Source organism: Malurus melanocephalus, unplaced genomic scaffold (genome assembly GCF_030028575.1).
Source record: "Malurus melanocephalus ecotype Western Australia unplaced genomic scaffold, MMel_1.1 scaffold_35, whole genome shotgun sequence".
Taxonomy (NCBI): Eukaryota; Metazoa; Chordata; class Aves; order Passeriformes; family Maluridae; genus Malurus; species Malurus melanocephalus.
The window spans coordinates 1,879,482-1,891,229 of NW_026623267.1; the positions used below are offsets into that span (position 1 = coordinate 1,879,482).

At 36.4% G+C, this 11,748-nt stretch overlaps 1 protein-coding gene across 1 annotated transcript in view; it reads left to right on the forward strand.

Moving 5' to 3' along the window:
- Positions 1–11,703, forward strand: part of PNISR (PNN interacting serine and arginine rich protein) — a 28,318-nt gene extending 16,615 nt beyond the window's left edge. Inside the window, exons 5-12 of the mRNA XM_057364102.1 lie at positions 1,202–1,388; positions 1,658–1,848; positions 2,447–2,584; positions 3,641–3,740; positions 4,447–4,500; positions 5,788–5,958; positions 6,985–8,086; positions 8,326–11,703. Of these exons, the coding sequence (XP_057220085.1) occupies positions 1,202–1,388; positions 1,658–1,848; positions 2,447–2,584; positions 3,641–3,740; positions 4,447–4,500; positions 5,788–5,958; positions 6,985–8,086; positions 8,326–8,356 (1,974 nt within the window). The 3' untranslated portion in view covers positions 8,357–11,703. The remainder of the gene's footprint in view (positions 1–1,201; positions 1,389–1,657; positions 1,849–2,446; positions 2,585–3,640; positions 3,741–4,446; positions 4,501–5,787; positions 5,959–6,984; positions 8,087–8,325) is intronic.
- Positions 11,704–11,748: the final 45 nt, after the last annotated feature.

Below are 11,748 nucleotides of genomic sequence, written 5' to 3' on the forward strand. Positions count from 1 at the left end.
ATTTCTAAAAAAAAAATCCATATTCACTTTTTTCTTCATTCTAGCATATAAGTTGTATAGCATAATAAAGATGTAGGTGGTTTTACCACTAATGATAGCAGTGCATTACACAGATCTTCCCTCTATTTTCAGTATTTTTCTTTCAAAACTCCTGATATAGATGACAAACTGTACCTGTTTAAAAACCTACCTCTTGTTCCTAAGCAAATACAAAGGAAGATGGGCAGAAATGTTTTTTAAAATTTTCTAGGCCATTTTTTATCTTCTTGGTTATTTTTCTCTTATAATTCTTATGTTCAGCAGTATTAAATAGTGAATCAATAATTTTCCAATACATGACCTCATGATAATTTTTTTACTGTCATGGGACAAACTCTTTAAATTAGCTTCTCTAAATACTACGGAAAACCTGTTTTGCAATGACTGAAAGAGAGATGCTTAACCTGAAATTGTAGTGGAGAGTGCTTCARCACTAGTGACTTAAATACTCAGTAGACTATTTGATGCTGTACCCTTTTTCCTAAACAGTCTCTTAAATAGTTTCATCAGGCACTTCTGGGCAACGAATATTAGAACAAAAACTCCTCATGTTTTTGTTCTCATACCTCAAGACATACCAGTCTCCTCATACCTCAAGACTTAGGACTTTTGGATTATATACAGCTTGCCCAGAACCCAGGATCTGTACTAAAATTGGATATTAGTGTATTTAATTTTTTAATCTGCTATATTAATAATGTATGTGAAGGATTACTGGAAAGTGCACAGTGCAAAATTCTTATGYAATAAAAGGCTGAACTTTAAATTTTTGTTCTCATGCTGTAGTTAAGACTGCTAACACAGGTAGACTTTTAAATCTTAGTTTTGTACACTCTTCATTTGACTGCATACTCTGATGCTAAGCTGGCATGGATCTGATGGAGATAGATGGTGATTATAGGGCTTGGTGTTTAACACAGTGTGAAAGGAGATTGGTTGAGGCCTTTTCAGGTTTGTTAAGTATCCCTACCTAAGTCTAASTTTAGTGATTAAATATTTAAAGGAAACTTGTTTCTTGGGGACCACAGTAAAAGGGATTGAGAGATCTCAGTAGCCTAGAAATCGTGGATTCCTACTTGCATGGATATTTGTAGACCAACTTGCTCACATGCTGCATTTAGTGTTACCATGTGAAGAAAAATAAACTGCATTACTCTTTCAGCATGGGGCTGCTTTTGGTCCACCTCAAGGTGGATTTCATCCACCTTATTGGCAGCCAGGACCACCAGGGCCACCAGGTCCTCCAGCACCTCCTGCACCTACTCAAAATCGAAGGGAAAGACCCTCGTTCAGAGATCGACARCGTTCACCTATTGCGATGCCTGTGAAGCAGGAGCCTCCACAGATTGGTACATGTTAACCACTCCTTAATGAAAAAATCTAAAAGCTATGTTTTATAAAGAATTCCCACATTTGAAGACTYCTTTCTTTTTAATAGACAGTAAAAGAGCAGGGAAAGAAAAAGCCATTGTAAATGGGTTTTTTTTCCCACAATCAGATGTGGGACTTGTTTTGATGGGGGTAGGGGGTCTCCTTCTTGGTTTTGGGGGATTTTTTTGTTCCTTTTTTGGGGGGAAGGTTTTTTCATCTTGCAAAACTGTAAACCTTGCTTATGTAGATGCTGTGAAGCGTAGAACTCTGCCTGCCTGGATTCGTGAGGGCCTGGAAAAGATGGAAAGAGAAAAACAGAAAAAATTGGAAAAAGAGAGAATGGAGCAGCAACGTTCACAGATGTCAAAAAAAGAAAAAAAGGAAAGTGAGGAGGCTGAAGAAGGGGATGGCCCACGGTTACCTCAGAAAAGTAAATTTGTAAGTAGAAGGGTTTGTTTTTTGCTCAGGTTTGTATTTCTTGAAAGGTATCAACTTGTTAGTTCCTTCAAAGAAGAGACTRTATTCCTGGTTACCTCACACAAGGTTTTGTTGCCTTAAGTAAGGTTAAGCTGCTGCTGTGTTGATAATTACGTGATGTTTGAAGGTTTTAATAGCTGAGAGGTAGAGGTATATAATTTGATTTGTAGTAGCAAAGAAATAAGGATAAAAATGGCCTTTTTTTAAACATACAGAGCCTTTGAGAGTCAGAATTGTAAATCAGCAGCTGAAAAAAATTCAGATACCTGTATTTGCTAAACTGAGTCAATTTAGGAAACCTTGCATTGCTTTCACTTTTAGCTGTTATCTCGTTTGTAGTTCAAAGTACATGTCTGGCAGGGAACTGACAACTAAGTATTTTCTTAGTGTGTGTGGGTAGAGGTACCTGCATATTTTTTAGGAAGGGAGAAAATAAATTGTTTTATGATAACTGAAATACAGATTTCAGTACAAAATAAATGAAGTTGACAATTGCACATAGAAACTAAAGAGCTTGATATTTAAGTTTTTCCTGAAATGTATGATGCTGTTGTTGTAGGACAGTGATGAGGAAGATGAAGATGCTGAAAACACAGAAGCTGTAAGTGTTGGGAAAATCAGCAGGAGTCCATCACCAGCTCCTCAAGAGGAGCAAAGTGAACCAGAAATGACAGAAGAAGAAAAGGAGTATCAAATGGTATTAATAATGTAGTTCTCACTAAGTATTTCTGTTTAGCTGCTCATATTTTTYGGAAAGTAAATCATGAAGTAAATCACTTTTTCTATTCCTGATACTGTCAATAGAGATACAGTATACATTTTACAGTAGGACAGGGCTATATTTGCAGTCTCTTCATAATGCTCTTTCTCTTAGAAACAAGGATATAGGTTATATAACTCACWTTTAACACTGTGGTGAAAGAATGTAATAATTGTGATCTTCACAYTGATCTTTATTAATTCCATGGTTTTGCTTCACTTACCACATATCTAGAAACTTTTAGTGATTAAATGCACCCATCTCAAATCTCTGCTTCAACCTCAGTTCCCATGAAAGGAAATTTAGGAAATGTATTCGTGCAAGGAAATGCTAGAAACCTAAATCCTAGATTAGGAACAGTTTCACTGTGTCTGCACAACCTTCATACTTTGGAATACAGTTTAATGCAAATTGTACAACTGAATCCTTGTTAATTAGGGCTCTGAATTCYAAGTTTGATGAATATATTTTTGTAAAGCATGTGGCCAGACAAAAACAACTTGGAGAACTAGTTACCACCATTTCAGTTTTTGTAGTGAATATGTAATAATAAAATGTTATATATGTTATAATGTTAAAATGTTATGTAAGTAACATCTGATGATATTTACCAGCAGCATACCAGTGAGAAATGTGCTCTTTATTATTTGAAAGAAAATTGTAATCAGCCTAAGTACTTTTCTGATCTACATATTCATTTGTTATATCATTTTAGACATTAGGATGAGTGCCCTGGATAGCTGTGTGCAATGCATGCAGATACAGTTCACAGTCAAAATACAAACTTGGAAGTTGTGAAATAAGGTCACATTTAAACAGTTTCCATCTTTGGTTTTTCAGTCATTAGTCTTCTCTTGAAAGAAGTCAKTAAATAAAATGTGCAGGAGACCACTTTCATAGTCTTTAAAAGAAGTGAAGCTGTATGGATATAATTTGAATGCAGAATTTATTAATGATGTTTTGGCCTTTAACTGTATACACAATTTTATTCAGATGATGCTGACAAAAATGCTGCTGACAGAGATTCTCTTAGATGTCACAAATGAAGAAATCTATTATGTGGCCAAAGATGTTCACCGTAAAGCAACTAAAGGTATGCCGGGTTTTGGGGTTTTTTTTCCTTTTTAGTATTTTCTGCGAAAATTCTGTATTTGCATGTCTCTAGAACATTTAACCTCCATAGTTCTCCCTCAAGAACAATTCCAGTATAATGCATCCAACTTGGTAGAGTTCAAATCCAGTAATCATGTACTGTCGTCCTGTGCAGTGTATTGTGAGTTACTTGAGTTATTCCATTTTTTTCATACAATTCATTTCAGTTAAAACGGTACCTGTGTGTCAATGGCTCTTGAGTTGTAGCTGTTTCTTACTACTATCATCTTTATCTCAAAGCTGTTCAGAAGTGAAAAGAGATGAACTTTGAGTCCTCAATTAGTAATTAATTTGCTTTCACTGTTAACATGTATTGTACTTACAGAACAAATTATTTTAACRTAACAGAGTTAATCTAAATATGTGACTACTGAAGTTGAAAATTATGTGCAGATGCTGTAACTTGGAAAGTGATTTATGAGTATATATTTGTTTTTTCTGTTCACTGTTAATTTGCAGTTAAATTCTAAATCTTCATGGTCAGAAAATCTAGAAGTGGCTATAAATGGATGATGCATTTTTAATGTTTCTTCTCTCCCTCCAAAGAACAGCAATAGTAGTAGATTTAACAATACCATAGACTCATGACTATGAAATCGTGGCTATTTGTGTTAACATGTTGTTCCTGTTGTTGATGTGATACAAAGCTCCTGCAAAACAGCTGGCACAGTCCAGTGCACTGGCTTCCCTCACTGGACTCGGTAAGTATGTTCCTTATTTCTGAGAGGGCTTAAAGGGGGAGTTTCACTTTTGCYTTGCATTTCTCGAAATTGCATTTTGAAACTAGATTTTGATTGCCTGGGAGTATGGGTCACTTTCTGATAACTTTGTGATTATCAGAACCTTTGTTTGTTCCACAGGTGATCCTACTGATATGTAAGTGGGATAATTGCTGGAGTAAAGGACTAGGCAGTGTGATTTAGTATATGAGAATCTTGCCCTTATTTTGAAAATACATAAAAATTTTAAATAAATTTACTTCTCAAAGTATGATAATTTCAGAAGCACTCTGCAGACTTCAAAGAGAGGAATATTATTTCATATTTTTCTTCTGTTTTGATCCATCCAAACCAGACAGCAAAGTTGATAGAAGAGTAATGTGAATGTCTGTAAATAAAAATATTATAATCTTTTTAATTATTATTCTATTGAAAAGCTACTTAAGCACAAAGGCTCCCATATAATATACTACCCGAAACAGCACAGGAAAGAGCAATTGAAATTCCAGCTTGAGACACAACTGCAAGAGATTTTTCCCAACATAATTTTTATCATCTAAAGCATACTGCAGCAGTGTCAGTGATCAGTTATATGTTCGTTACATGGAATATTGATGAATTTAATTGAATGTTATCATCACAAGTATTCATGTTTCAGAACTAACTCAGTAGAGATCCTAAGGACCTTAGACTGAAAGCAATCCATGTCAGATGTTTAAATTGACTTTATCCTTATCAGTCCAATAGTTAATAATACCTCTGGAGGAGAAGAAAGTATATTTTTATTCCATCTCCATACATTTCAAAGTGCAGTGTTTTCTAAATCATATGAAAAAAATGATAATGGCATTCAGAATTTCTGTAGCCTTGGACTATGGAGGCAGCTGAAGTAATTTCAGAGATATCTTGTGGGAAAGATCCCATGCATTTTCTGTCTGGTTGCTGATACAGAGGCAGGCACTGTTACAGTCTCCACAGGGAGCTTTTTTGCCTTTCCATACCATGGAAAAAAGTACCATGGTCACAGTGGTTGCTTGCTGAAAATAGACAAGCTGTTCCAGAAGGAGTAGAACCAGACAGTGAGCATCAATACAGATASAGGGGCCTTGAACACACTGGCAAACAACACTGGCACTTACCAGAAAAAAGTGACTTCTTCAGAGACAAGGAAGTGAAGGAAGGGCAGTGTTACTGTCCTCTTTGCCTCACAGAAGTATTAAGAACAAAGCTTAATCTTTCCTCGTGATAGACTGGACTTTATGCACGCAGGTGGACTGGGTGGTTATGGATCAGGAGACAGTGAAGATGAGAGGAGTGACAGAGGCTCTGAATCATCTGATACTGATGATGAGGAATTACGACACAGAATAAGGCAAAAACAGGAAGCGTTTTGGAGAAAAGAGAGAGAACAGCAACTACTACTAGAAAAACAGCTAGAAGGTAAATCACGTCAATAATGTCTTCTTATTGTGCTGCTGTATAAAGTTTACTACTTAGTATATGTAAATACTAAGGAAGCCAGATGTCAATGTGGAGACATGTTTATGGGTTTGCAGAAGTACACATATAGTGTAAAGCAGCTGATTCTAYACATGCAAAATACTGAAGAATGCTAATGCAGAGTCTCATTTGTTTTGGAAAGGCAGAAGATTTCTAATGGGCATTACAGCATCTTCTAACATACACTGGCTTCTGCTTGTATTGCCTAATAACCAGCTGGAATTGTTTTCTGGCTTAAATTTGACTATCAGTTGCCATTTGGATCACTATGGGTTTCTGGATGCAGTTTTATTCCCAAAATTAACKCAGGAAATGATGCCCCACATCAAAAGGCCATTTTAGGGCTAAAAATGTTGTATGTCAGTTATTTTTTCTGGGTTCAATTGAAAATGGGGAGATAAAGTTGGCCAGTGATGCAAAGGATCCTAGCTTGAATAGAAATTTTTATTTTGGAAACTTCAGGAAAATGCTCTGAGGGTCTCACTATGGAGAAATACAACTGCTTCAGACCAGACAGTAATCCTCAAACCCAGATGAATAAGGCTGAGAGAAAGGCAGGAAGAAAGCAGTAGTACTTGTAGAGGAGTGTTGTAGAAAGAAGGTGACAATTAGGTGTGCAGAAAGGTTGCAAAAGGAAAAGGTTTTGAGTATAGATGAATTCGGGAGTTCCTGTGTTCCAGGATATTTGTTTGAGAACTTAATCTTAAACCACTGAAACATGAAATGACATCACGAACTTCTAAAAATATCTGGGCTCTACACTTTTTCTAAACCCAAGAGGACCATTTTTCTAGAATCACAAGGAAATAAAATGAGGGTTTGGTAAGTAGTTGGTATGGTGGCAGTGTTTTAATTATAAGTATTATGAAAGGTGCTTGGAAATTTGGTTTTGTCAAAGTAATGGGGTGGAAATTACTGACATTCTGCTCCAAATTAATTGCATCTTCTGTGTACTTGTTTTTTCAGAAGAAAAGCTACAAAATGAAAAAGTTTCAAAAGAGATGAATGAATTTCTCAACAAAGAACAAAATAGTAACTTAACATCACAGGAGGCAAAAGAAATTGAAGCAGATATGGTTCATGAAAAGAAAAGATCTCCAAATGTAATTGCACCTGACACAGAGCTCAAGAAAGAGGGTAAAGAGAGGACAGGAAGGAGTGGGTCAAGAAGCTCTAGCAGTGGTAGCAGCAGCAGCAATAGCAGGAGCAGTAGCAGTAGCAGCACAGTMTCCAGTTCATCCTATAGCACTAGCTCAGGTAGTAGTCGCAGCTCTTCACGTTCTTCCTCTCCCAAAAGGAAGAAGAGACACAGTCGCAGTAGGACTCCATCACATAAGGTTAGGCGCAGTAGAAGCAGGAGTTACTCCCACAGAAACAGGAGAGAGAGGAGTAGGAGCAGGGAGAAAATAAGGGAAAGGAGAAGATCTAGTAGAAATCATAGTGCTGAAAGGGGGGAGAGGCGGAGAAATCGGAGTCCTTCAAGAGAGAGAAGCTGGGATAGGCGTAGAAGTGGCAGCYGCTCAAGAGACCGGCGAGCCAACCGTGCGAGCCGCAGCAGGAGCAGGGACAGGCGTAAAGCCGAGGACCAGCGTAGAAGCCCTACTGGAAATAGGCACAAACATAAAAGTGAGGGTAAAGATCAAGAAAGGAAGAAAGAGCAGGGTGGAGGTGTAGATAAAGACAGAAAAAAGAATAGAGAAAGGGAGAAAGATCAGGAAAAAAGAAAAGATAAGCCCAAAAAAGAGGAAAAAGAAAGTAAGGCTGGCAATCATGATGACAGTAGATTAAAGAGAAAAAGAGATAGCGAAAGAACTTTCTCTCGCAGTGATTCAATATGTGTGAAAATAATAAGACAGGATTCCAGACAAGAAAGCAAAAAAATTACTACCAAAGATAGCAAAAAACGATCAGGCTCTGAATCTAGTGCAAGGAGTAGTTCTGAATCACCAGGAAGCAGTAAAGAAAAGAAGGCTAAGAAATCGAAGCATATTCGGTCATGCTCCATGGAGAAATCTCAAAGGTCTGGTAAGAAGGCAAGCCGCAAACACAAGTCTAAGTCACGATCAAGGTAGTATACTTTTTAAGTATTTTGTCTGACTTTTTAAAGTTTTTTTATATTCATCTTCATGTGTACGACATATGAACTTTTTTAATAAAGTATGGTATTTATTAAACTTTTTGTCTTAGGCAAAAATAACTTTGGAAAATCTTTTAAAACTATTAATTACTAAGCCTAAAGTGTGTGTGGGTTTGGGGGTCTTTTATTTTTTCCAATTAACTTTTTCCCCCTTTTCCTTTATTTTTCAGATCAGCAACTCCTCTTCGTCGTAAACGCTGAGGAATTTATGGCACCAGTGCTATGACATTTAAAAATTCCATGAGTTATAAAAGGCTTGTCTCATTATAGAGGCACATTGTGGCTATGTAGGTGAAACCAGAATCCTTTTTTTATCTGTAAATAGGTGTATTTTTTCCAAATGCTGCTCAGAATTAAATACCTAATAGGATTTCTTTGTATTACATTTTTTCAAAAACGGTAGTGCTTATTAAGACTATAAAACAGGCCATTCTCTTTCAGCTGTAATGTTCTTAAAATTACTATTGAATGTACTGTGATGTCAATAAAGCTCTTTAGTTCATTTTTTGTTTAAAATTCTTGCACCTGAATTTTGTGTTAAATGGTAGAAAGTACTTTAAAAAAAGAAGAGGCAGCTGTTTTGGTATAACAAAATTTTAAAGTACTTGAAAAAGATTTAATGTGAAACACTTGTCAGAACATGTAATCCATGGACATGATGACACTTTATTGGGGGTGTGGAAGAACAGAGAAAAGACATCTTATTTTTCTTCATGTGTAATAGATTTTTAATATTTTTTGSGGGGTCTAGCAAGTACTAAATGCTGTGTGTGTAAAATATGGGTCACTGTAATACAAGCTATACTTAAACAGACTGAACCCCATTAGGAATATGTGGGACTAACTGATCTCATGTGGCAGTCTTAAGCTCTGGAACTATATTCCTCACCCAGTTTTCAGAGAGATCTTTGGATGTTCAGGGATATTACACGTCTCAGAATTTTAGATGTTTTTATGAAATGCATTTATAAATGTCACTCACTACACATCGGAAAACTGGCAGTAGGTTAACTTTACATTTTGGCATGTGCATTAAATGTATAGTGGATATTCAAGGTGTTTTTTTCTTAGTGCGACAAGAATTGTGACTCCTGTAAAGCTAATACATTGATGTATTAGCAATGTCACTAAATTTTTGATTTTAATATTACCATAAAGAAAGGTCATTGAGTTCCTACTTAAGAAATTGACTATTGCTGTTAGAAACAAGAGTGTGAAATAGTAAAAACAAAGCAACAATACCCAACTCTAGGCCAGTGACTGCTACAGAAGAACATTAATTTAGGGAGAGATCTGTTCTTTCTGAAAGGGATGGTATGACACCAGTTGTGAAAAAGGCAAAAGGCTTAACATCAAAGTAAGTTCCTTTTGATTGGCTGTATCATCTAAGAAAAAATTATTCTAGTACAGGCAACTTGCAAAGCATGTCTTAATGAACAGATTAATCCACTTAACTAAATCAGAATTCAGCTATGCAGCTTTTTTCCACTGTAATTTTTTTCATAAATAAGATGCAGAAATAAACTGCATCAGTTAAAATGTGTTTAATAAGCAAGCTAGTGAATACRTGCATGTTTATCAAAACACTGTTACAGATAAATAATCAGTTATAAATTATAACACCCCCTCAATTATATATTTTCACACAGAGTAAGCAGCCATATTTATTAGCAAAATAACGCATAATTTACAACACATGACTTTTACTTGCAATGGTAGAAATATAAATAGCTATGTATTGATCCAAACTCACAACACTCTTGGCTCTGGGTAAGAGTGAGGAATATTTGTAAAAGTAGCATAACAGTTCAGATGTCCTAGAACGATGTCTGGTGACAGACAAAAAGAAACTAGAAATAAGAAAAGCTGTTGAGGAATACAGTTTCCAAGATGCATTGAATTTGATTTTCAGTTCAGATTTTATATTCTSTGTCTAATAATAAAAAAGATTGTGTATGAAAAGCTTTATATACTCTGCCAACAACTGGAATTCTGTCACTTCCTGTAAATATGAAAATTATTTTTTTGACACAAATGCACTTATATGGGTAGTGACTGTATGCCAATAAAAAGAGCATACGATCTCTGTATTTAACTGTTTCAGAAATTTTACTGTAACGGCCTACTCATCACTGAGTAATCAAATACATGTTGGTACTCTTGTCAGCATCACATGCACTGGACTTCTGTGAGCTTTGAAAACTCTCTTAGGAATGTCTTTCACCAGAAAAGGCTGAAATATCAACAGCTCTTTTAATTCCATATATCTGAAGTGATCCTCAAATGTCCAAATACATACAAAACGGGAAAGTGTCATTTTTAAATGAATGCTGCAAACACATTTCAGTGCACTAYGGGAAAGCAATACATAGGATTTTGAATGTCATATAGCAACATGACATTTAGAGGCATTTCCCTTGGAAACTTTTAATATATAAGGGATGGTGTGGAATCAAAKGAACAATGATTTCCATGCAAATTGTTCTGAATACAACCAAGCCAATGTCCATATGGGCCCCAAGGTGCCGGACACACCATGGAAAAGCAAGAATTAGCTGTRGCCATGGATTGGTCAAAAAAGAGTAGCTCGTTAAAAATATTCTGACTTTAAAGACTCAAGCAATAACACTTGTTTTGAAATATGACACAACAAAAACTTATGTCTTTGAGGCTCTGTGTCATGGAATAGCTACTTCTAGTTTGAAATGATCTTATCCTGTTAGGTGGAATACTTGCCAGTGTGCATGTATTTTAATTCCTTGTAATTGATTTTGAAATCACAAATATAAAAGCAATGGCAATGTAAGGTTTGGCTCTCTCGCTCAGATTTTGTGTTTGCTTTGCTAAATGAATGACAAGTACTAAGCTGAATAATGTGCGCATGCCTGCTTTGAAGGAAGGCTTAGTTTGGTTTCTTAAGGAGACCATTCTAGCCTTCTATAAAGGATTTGTTGGAGCTCTTTTTTTCAGCTCTGTGGTGCTATTAATGATTCTTAACTCTAGTGCAGTGTAAGCTTTGTTGGATAGAAAGCAGGTGAGTACAAAAGTGAGGCAGGTATATAGTAAGCAGGTTTGCCATATATTTAATTGCTGTTGAGACAAGTTTTGTAAAGCCCTTTCAGCAGACCTTATTTAGCTTTAAAAAGAAAAAAATCCAAACTTCAACCACTACATGAAATATACTGTATTTACAGAAGACCCATGAACAGGCAGATTGCAAGCAGTGAGGGTTGTAGCACCAAACAAGATCAGTTAATAAAGCAGGCTGACACTAGAGGGAAGAGAAAGTCAAACCAGGGCTGGTTATATCATTCCAAACTTTCTGCAGCCTGGAGGATGCTCCTGCCCTTGGCTTTTGCAGGCCATGCCTCCTGCCTGCGGATGCCAGTGTCCGCACAGCCAGGCCAGAAACCCGGCGTGTGATCATCAGCCTGGCAAGGAGTGCTGTCAGCTCTGCTTTCCCGGCTTACCTTTGCCTGGCTCTGCACTGCTTCCTTCCAGCCAGCTTTGGCTTCACTGGGCTTTCTTGTTGGACCTGCAGCTCAATAAAGTGTTAGAAAACGAATCTTTTTAAAAACTGCCTTAATTATTTT